At 42.0% G+C, this 9,942-nt stretch overlaps 1 protein-coding gene across 1 annotated transcript; it reads right to left on the minus strand.

The window, feature by feature from the left end:
• Positions 1-972: 972 nt before the first annotated feature.
• Positions 973-8,922, minus strand: H3-3A (H3.3 histone A). The gene is made up of 4 exons (XM_068541739.1): positions 8,810-8,922; positions 7,127-7,277; positions 5,790-5,943; positions 973-1,424 (listed from the first exon to the last, which is right to left on the minus strand). Exons 2-4 carry the CDS (start codon positions 7,252-7,254, stop codon positions 1,296-1,298), a joined length of 411 nt encoding a protein of 136 aa, XP_068397840.1. The 5' UTR covers positions 7,255-7,277; positions 8,810-8,922; the 3' UTR covers positions 973-1,295.
• Positions 8,923-9,942: the final 1,020 nt, after the last annotated feature.

Consider the following 9,942-nt stretch of genomic DNA (forward strand, 5'->3'; position numbering starts at 1 on the left):
CTTTTAGTTTTTTTAAGGCACCTCCAGTGTTCTCCATAGTGGCTGTATCAATTTACATTCCCACCAACAGTGCAAGAGGGTTCCCTTTTCTCCACACCCTCTCCAGTGTTTACTGTTTGTAGACAATTTTTTAACGATGGCCATTCTGACTGGTGTGAGATGATACCTCATTGTAGTTTTGATTTGCATTTCTCTAATAAGAGATGTTGTAAGTCTTAAAAGGTTCACCATCCTCTTTTCACATTAATCACCCCAATGCTAAATAAAACACAGTGCTAAGAATGAACTATAGGTGCTTGATTAATAACTTCAGGGTTAATATACAATATCTTAAAATAGCCAGCTTTCTGATGCACTAATTTTTGAGCTGAAGACTGTTACATTTGCAGTTAAATTACCATTAAATATTCATAGTTTAATAACAGATTATGTTTATAAATGTACTTTCACTACTTATACAGATTTAACTATTTTCATGTGATTCTGCTGGCCAGCTAGGTTTGGGAATTGCTGGTTAAAAGTACACATATCCATAGTCAAACTCTGGTTTTGGAAAATAGATATACCATCTTCAAATTTTTAAAAATTTGGAGGAAAGCCAGTAGCTCCAGTTTCCTTCCCATACAAAGCTTATACTTTCCTCCTCTCTCAACAGTATCAGATAAAAAGTGACAAAACGCTTGATACTAAAATTATTCTGAATATGGAAATTTCAAGTAAGTTAATTGTACAGACAAGGCTGATAGTAAAGACCAAAAGCAGGTATAGTTTAATGTATTTTAATAGCAAACTTACAGGAACAGCACAGAAGACAGACAACATTAAAAACATGTACTTGCATATAGGACAACTCAGTTAGAAAAGTATAGTGAATGGATGGAATCTACTGTATGATAAAAATGCTACAAACACCATTTAGTTGCAGTCAATAAGAAATTTACTTGTTTTAAAAAAATCCAAATGCTGGCATTGTCCAGAAAAATTTAACAGGTTTATTTATAATTGTTATAAAGTTGAACTGCTGAAACTTGTTCACTGAAACATTTTGACTTGCATTAATGCTTTATGTCCCCGCATTTATATTAAAAATTCACACACAAATGAAAATGGAAAAACTGCCAATACCTGATTTCTGTCCCCCATTTTTCCACCTGCAATCATATACTTAGGTACCTTTTGACCCCACGGGAAAAAAAAAAAAAAACTAACGTTCAGAACTACCAATAACAGGAAGAGAATTTTTTTTTTTTTTTTTTTTTTTTAAAGAATGAAATGTTTCCCATCATAGTGGATTCTTAAGCACGTTCTCCACGTATGCGGCGTGCTAGCTGGATGTCTTTTGGCATAATTGTTACACGTTTGGCATGGATAGCACACAGGTTGGTGTCTTCAAAAAGGCCAACCAGATAGGCCTCACTTGCCTCCTACAACAGGAATAAAGAAAAAAATATTAACAATAGTTAAGTTACATCTGTATCAGTTAAAAAGATGAGGGTTTTGAGCCCTTAAAAAACCTACTTCAGAAGATGTTGACTATTTTACCAAATGCTTACATTTTAAAACCTGTGCGACTAGGCTGAAAGGCAGCTTATGAAAGTGAAAACTCAAGTCTTTATCAAATAATACAAGTCAAATAATTTCACTACTAAAAAAGTTTAATTTTTTAAATGTTATATGTGATTTTTAGTAAACTGAAATGTGTCTTGAGTAAAGCAAAAAATCCAACTTAAATTCTAACATTCATTCTCATCCTCACAAAGATAAATGGAATCATGTATCTAATCCAAAGTAATATACTCTCCTACCCTGCTGTGTCCTCCTTTTTCTGAATCTTACTCACACTTCATTATACCTGTTTGACCACTGGTTTCCATCATGGTCCTCATCTACCTTTCCTTTAACACCTCAGTTTCACCACTAGAGTGCTGTTGGGTCCCAGAACACACCAGATTTGTGTCTTACTTACATACATTGACCTATTTTGCCGAGATATGCCCCCATGTCCCCCACTAACTGCACCTTCCTCTATGCACCCCTATCTGTAATGGCATTTTTGCTACCTCCCAGCATTAACATTGATCCCTCTGGTTTTTCTCTCTGAAGGCATCTTCTTATCCCTACTTTCACTCAAAAACTGGTAGCTACATGAATCATTCACCAACACTTGGCATGTAAAGAGGAAAAAAGGGGAGCTTCTACTTATAATTAACTCTTAAATTGTTAGTACATCTTACAGCTGTCTGAAAAGCTGAAGAATCCTTTAGTCTAGGTTAAAACATCTGCTTACTCATTTTGAAATGTACCTACTGTTTTACCAGTCCAGTCATCAGTCCAACTGTTTTAGTGGATTAGGAACACACTAAATGAAAGACATTATTTGGCTTCTATATAAGCAAGTTATTTCTCTGTTTGAGATATATTTAGGGGAAAAAAACCAGATTTTTGTAATTGCTATTTTTGTCCTAATTAAAAAAATTATTTCCATTTTGGAAACTTTAGGTAATAAAACTAAGAGAGAAATACACAGAATACTTGAGCAATTCAAGCCCAAAATACTACATAACACACAAGATACAGAGATGGGAAGAACCAGATTTGCTTTTTACAAACATTTTGACTTTGCCAATAAAACTCGAGATTCTGCTTTTAAAAGCACTAACACAGCAACAATTAATTCAAACGGTTTACGTTATTCCATCTTACGAAAAAAATTATTTCCTACATTTATATCTTCATTCTTTTTAGCCTAATCTCTCTCTTCTATAAAAATCTGTTTCACCCAAAGTTTACTATCCCCTACATGTCTTTCTGCAGCATTTGTTATCAAGAGCTAAGTCTTATTTACCTACCCTTTATGGACTACCTCAAGATTATTCCATGAAGGAGAAAGCAAACACTCCTCTTGCCCCTGGTTCCCAGGTGCAGGTAACTTTGAACTCCTAATTCCTTGGCAATCACATTGGCCTTGTACACTAGCCATCTTTTAATGACCTTAAATTACTTAACAGAGATCTCTAACCCTAACTGAAATTTGCATCTTTTCTTTTTTTTTCTTGGCTGGGATATGTGGCTTGCAGGACAGTTCCCTGACCAGGGATTGAATGCGGCTCCTCAGCTGTGAAAGCGCGGAGTCCTAACCGCTGGACCACGAGGGAATTCCCGAAATTTGCATCTTTTCTATGCAATTAGTTCCGTGTATCTTACCTATTCCAAAGAATATATTAAAAGCAAAAGTCCTTAATGTTCAGGGATTAATTCTTGGGATATTCTAGAAATGGGTAAAAAATTTAGGAAACACAGCATACTGTAGCCTACCTACTCTTACGGGTTCACAACACACATCAGATACTAGGACTGAAGTTCCTCAAGAAAGAAACTAGTTTCTTTTTTGTTTCACCCAGCGTATCTCAGGATTATGCAAATCTAGAAGGCTTCTACAAAACACAGCACTATGAGCTGCTATATGGACAAGCCAATAGGTCCTCCAATTCTGAGACCATTTAAGAGTGGAATAATGATCTACTGGCTCCCCTAGTACTACTCAAATGTGGCATGTGGCAGCTGGGCCTCTCACTGCCATCTTACAACCTGGCTATAGGTTTTATAGAGTTGTGTCTGGTCAGCTCTGGGAGAAGAGTCAATACTCATAGGGAATTTAACCATGACTCATATATTTCTAATTCTATTGCCAATGTGCCAAAGTCTCCTAAACATTAAGGCTATGATGGGAATTAAAGACTGACACATTAATTTATAGCCCAATGAACGTAATTTTGAGATAACAGCAAAAGAAAAAATATCTTATAACTGGAAGGAAATGTTAATTTACAACATTTTGAGTATGTTCAATATCTGACTCTTCCACCACTTCAAACCACCAATGTCCATTTTTAACACGATACCTTAGTTCAAACTCTCAGATATTAGGGGCAAAGGCTAAATTTCAAGTTAGCTAATTCTTGATTATTTATGGCAAACCTAGACTAAATTCTCTCCCATCCTCACTGGACTACTTCCCCTCCTCATTTAGTTGTATTAGAAAAGTTGTAAACTGTGTAATTCTAAAGGCAAAAATAGTGACTTTTGGAATTCTATTTCAACTGCTCTCTTCTATTGCCCTATTTCCATTAGCAAATTCTCCATCTCTGTATCTTTAAGAGAACTGATGTATAAAAAAGGCAACACAAAACAAAAAAAATTTCTAACAAAGATTACTCTTCCAATAAAGAGCTACCTAATGCAAGAGTACTACAGGCAGCAGAACTGAACATTTTGCTCAAAACCAATACAACCACACTTACTGACAAATATAAAACACACACCTTAATAACAGCAACGTGGAAGTTTACACATGAATTTTAAAAAGACAATAGTCTTTTACTCAGACTGTTCAGTAATCAATTTACAAAGCTCTATCATTGACACTTAAGCTCAACAATGTTGGACTTTCAAGTATAGTGTGTTCTTCAAGCATAGCCCTGCTAACTGTAACTACAAAACAAAATTGGCAGCTTTAGAGCAATGCTTGAGAATATCAATAATATTTCTCTATTTAAAATTAGTGGGGAAAATGTGATTAGCAATTGTAGTAATAAACAAAATGGGATCTAAAGATAGTCAATGATTAAAACAGAAAATAAAGGTTTTAAATAACAGCACTGGAAGATTTTAGTAGTTTGAAATTTCAGTAATTTCAATTCATTGAGAATTTAATGGATGCCTACTCCTGGAATTCACCAATCAAATGAAGTTCAGACTAACCATAGAAACAGCTCAACCAATTACACTTCAGGGTAGAATCCACCTATCAAATCTTCCTCACACATAAAGGAAAAGCTTGGCAACAGCAGCCTTGAAAAATCCTCCAATGGAGTGTATGTAGATTCTGGACCCTCCCCCAAAAGAGATTCCGATTCAGGTCTGTGGAGGTGCCTAGCAATCTGCAATTTTAATCACCTCAAACCCCACGCTCTGAAGGAGGTGGCAGTCTTACCATACTTTGAGTTACAATTATCTAACGAATGCCAAACTCGTTAACATTATAGGTTACTCAAGTGATTGATGTCAATTATACCCACATACCTAATCAAATATCTTACTTGTGGGCATTTCAAGTTTTAATCTTGGCACAAACCACCAGTATTTTCAAATACATAACCACAGCTAAAACAGTACTTCTCAAAGTTCTGACACACTGGAGCTAAGATTAAATTCACTATGTTTCCCATTTAAGTGGAAATCCATACATAATCCCCTTTAGCAAACTACAAGTCTTCCAATTTCTCTTTACAAGCCTAGTATCTTTTTCTCCTTATCGTCAACCTAATCCTAACTACCTACCATTCATGCTTCTTTTACCTCAATGCACAATTCTTTTATGCTGCCTATTCCCATCCCAGATATTATGTTCTCTCCACTTGCAACTGCCTCTTCAGGTCCAGGAAGCCATTTATTCTAACATTCCATTTATATCAGTCACTGTTTGAAACTAATTACCAATACAGACCTTTAGCCCCATGACTTCCTGATGTCCTGCAGCAACTGTAAGCCAAACCAGAAGGTTCTTTTTCCCTTTAAACACTGCAACGTCTAAAATTTTAAAATCCTATGTCTGCTTGTATGACCTTGAGCAACTTAACCTTTCTGACATCTTAACAGTGAAATAGATAAGACCTACCTCATCTGCTTGTGATGATTAAATTTAACAAGCACATGCAAAGATTTAGAATTGTTCTTGGTACAAAGCAGGAACGGCCAACTCTTAGAGCTTTTCCCACCCGCCATTTTACCTGCAAAGCACCAATAGCTGCACTCTGGAAGCGCAGATCTGTTTTGAAGTCCTGAGCAATTTCCCGCACCAGACGCTGGAAGGGAAGTTTGCGAATCAGAAGTTCAGTGGATTTCTGATAACGTCTAATTTCACGGAGTGCCACGGTACCAGGCCTTTAAAACAAAACACAATAAAGACATGGTTACCAAATACATAAAAAACATAAAAGAGTGGTCATCAGCTTTAAAAAGACGCAGTCACTTTTCAAAAAATAAATCACCCAACTATTCTTCAGCTTCTGTATCAAATTTCACTATTAATTTATGACCGGAATATTCAAGTCTGTTAAGAGTAACACAATACCTTTAAAGCAAAAAGCATGATATTAAAGTAGATTCCTGGCAGAAGGTTTAATCAAAGTCCCCTTTATTTTCTTCCTCTTTAACATATATATCACTAACTTGTTATAATTACAACTTGGGAAAGTACTAGGCCACAAATAAAGAAGTCAAAATTGTTCAGACTCTTCTCAATTTGGCAGCACTCTCCTCCTTGCCACTGGCACCCCCAATTCTTCTAAAAGACCTACCAGCACAACCCAATGAGTTTCCTTTAAAAAATACACTTATGGCATTTAAGTCTGATTTCTCAGAATACCTTTGAATACTGCACACACCTTATGAATGATTAAATGTGAATACCCTTTTATGGTGTATCTTCCATATGGAAGTTTTCTTTCTTTCTTTTTTTTTAAACTAATTTTAAGCAAGAAATTTACCTCAATTCTGACTTATTTCTTCCACTTTTATTTTAGGCTAACTGTAAAATCATTTGCAGAGGACACCTAAATACAGACAACTTCTGCCCTCTAATGGCAGATGCCCTTAGCAACACTGCTCAGGGTAGTTCAAAACTGTGCTAACAGAAGGAAATAAACCAATTCAAGTAAATGAGGGACTTACCTAAAACAAAATGACCCCCAATCTTGATTAAATTACCGAGAGAAAGAGTATCCTCAAAAATGTATTTAAAAACAACACTTTACTATTTAAAAAATACACATTACACCTAACAGCTAAATAAAATGTTACCCTATCCCATTAATGTTATTAGTGGTATAACCTCTCCTTTGGGCTATGGGCAAGATTATGGCTTCAAAATTAAACATGTTCCCAATAAAACCTAACACTAAATTATATATATATATATTTTAAAGTATTAGTAAATATTCAAAAGGAAAAATTATCAGTTTCTCTAAAGCAAAAAGTATGATTATACATCTTTTTATTAAGTTATATAGATACTGCTTCGGGAGATAGGCTTTGTCCCATTTTTTCCCTCCTCTTGTTTTAATACCTGTAACGATGAGGTTTCTTCACCCCTCCAGTAGAGGGCGCACTCTTGCGAGCGGCTTTTGTAGCCAGTTGCTTCCTCGGTGCTTTACCACCGGTCGATTTGCGGGCAGTCTGCTTTGTACGAGCCATGGTATAGAGACCTCCTTACTTACCTACCGGCATCAAAACACAAAAATCACCATATGCAACTACCAAACATACAAGTTTTCCTGCCACTACCACCGCCCCCCCCAATCTGGAAATTATGATCAGTATAAAAAAATAATGTCTGTAACGTTACATAATTTGAAAGTGTGCAGATTACGTCTACCACCCAAATATGACTTCCTGAAACAAACTGTAGTACTAGAAAATTGTTAGCATTAACACCAATCATCTCTCAAAAATGCCAAATGTGAGCGATAAACGGCAAAACAAAAAGACCCCTAACAGCCTTCGCTTCAGTTTCTTTAATTAAAGCAGAAATTAGAAATGTCTGTAAATATTCGATCCACTAACAAGTCAAGAGAACGAAGCCACAAACCACAGAAAGGTCGAGTCAAATTACAGCAAGAAAGGTTTTGGTCACCCCCCCCCGCCCCCCCCTTTACGTCTGGCAGTTGATAGACTGCTGTAAATATCTGAAAACATTCCTGCTTTTGCATCTCTACAGTTCTGTTGACAAAAAGGCGTCTCAAAAAACAAGAGGGGAACAACAGCTACCACCACCGAGCATTCTACAAAGCACCGTCCTGGCGTCCAGTCCTCAGAAGCTTCGCAGTGAAATAAAAAAAAAAGTGCCCCGCACCCAGGCTTTAATTAACGCACGAGACCGGCCGACCAGTCCACCCCAAGCACCACATAAACTTTTGGTTTCGCCTCCTCCGGCCCCTCGGCACAGGGTCCCCCAGCCTGCCCGCCTCGCTCCCAGCGTCTCGCGCAGGCACAAACTCGGCTCCCAGACCAGAACAAAATGGAAACAATCGCAAAACGTATCCGATTCCCTACCGAAGAGACAAAACACCAAATCGCTCGAAAATAGCCCGATCCCCTGCCACGTGCCGCCCTCCAAAATGCAAAAGTTTTTTTTGTGCATTTCAAATGTATCAAGTTTCCGCTTCTCTAAAAAAGGAGAAAAAAATGTTTCTCTTTAAAAAATTTTCCTCCTTTTTTGAAATGGGGAAGAGAGAAACGGGGGAAAAAATATGGTCGGTGACCAGAGAAGAGAGACAAGATGGTGAAGCTTAGCAACAACTGTGGGGAGGCAGCAAAAAGCGAGTTACCCCAGGGTGGGAAGCAGCGGCGATTTCCACCCTTTTCCCGCTCGAAAACTGGGGTCCGGGGTCCGGGGGCGGTAGTTAAGAGGCCCGCGCGGGTCGTGGTGAAGGTCTGGGGTCCCGGGAAGGGGCGGCGGGCGGGATTTCACCGAAGAAAGAGGAGCCAGGGGCGCGGGGAGGGAGAGCAGGCTCGGCGACGCGGCGGTTGCTGCTGTTGGGCTGAGGCGGCGAGAGACTCGGGAGCCGCCGGAGCCGCCGCCGCCTGAGGGGTGAGGGAAACTCGCTCCTCACCTCCGTTTCTGGGCCAAAAAGTTTGTGGGCCAAGCCAGAGGGACCGTGGGTCCCCTCACCGCACCGCCGGGGCCCGGCCCGGGGTTGACGGCAAGCGGGGCTCGGTTCCGGGGAAGCGGGCAGACGGGGAAACTTACCCCCCTTCTCCTTCGGCTGGAGCTCAGCGAGCGAGAGGCGGCGCTGGCGTCGGAAAGCGACAGCGGCGCGGCGGCGGCAGCGAACACAATTGAAAGATGGCTGACACCGAGGCTATCCCCCAACACACGCCGCCCCGCCCCCGCGCCGCGCGCCAACCAATCACACACAATGGAGGGAAGGCTCGGCCCCGCCCCCGCCCCCTCGCTCGCGCCCCGCCTCCGCCCCTCCCCCCGCGCGCCCGTTCGCTGGCGCGCGCTCGCCCCTCCCCCGCGCGCCGCCCGCTCCCTCCTCCCGGCCGCCTCGCGCAGTGTGTGTACAAACACAAAAGACACGCCGAAGGGCCGCCGGCTCGAGCCGAGACGGCTGCCCGCCCGCCCCCGTTTTAACTCCGGCTCTCCGGCCCCGCACTCCCACCCTGCTCCGTGCGCACACGTCTTGGAACTCGGGAAGCCCGGGTTTGGGGCGCCGAGGGGGAAGTGAGGGGGGAGGGGCGGGCGGGAGGAGGTGCGGTCGGTGAACGCCCGGCCTGCGGGCGTCTCGGGCCGCGGCGGGGAGGGCGAGCTCCGCTCCGGCGCGGGCCCAGGCGCGCGTCCCCGAGGCGCCCCGGGCGGCGTGGGGGCGGGGAGGAGGGCACCGCCAGCCGGGTCGGTGCACCCCAGTTGAAAACACTACCCAACAGGAAGCTTGCAAATAGCAGCCTAGCGTCCCGCGTCCACTTTCGGATGGGGCTGCTCTAGCCGCTGGCAGGGCTGCCGGACGGCAGTCTTCACGCTCTCTTTCCGGGCCAGGTGCGGCCGGCCCGCCCGTAGACAACTTTAGTCACTCAACACACCGGCCCGGGCCGTGGCGGGCCCCGCGGTGCGGACTGTAGGCAGTCCGCAAGGGCTCTGCCACCTAGGACGCCCGGCCCCGCGCAGGTGGCATCTCCAGGGCCGAGGGGACGGGGCTCGCCTTCTTCCTGAGCCGGGATGCCTGATGCAAGATGGCTGTATTTTGTAAGCCTCTAAAACAATGTGTGGAATACACAGCTAACTGCACCACAGCCTGACTACCAGTCCTGGCAGCTTGTCCTACTAGCAAGTTCGGCCTTTTAACCTTTTCAGTATTCGGTAGAATTGCCAAATACTGGATA

This window comes from Eschrichtius robustus, chromosome 3 (genome assembly GCF_028021215.1).
Source record: "Eschrichtius robustus isolate mEscRob2 chromosome 3, mEscRob2.pri, whole genome shotgun sequence".
Lineage (NCBI taxonomy): Eukaryota > Metazoa > Chordata > Mammalia > Artiodactyla > Eschrichtiidae > Eschrichtius > Eschrichtius robustus.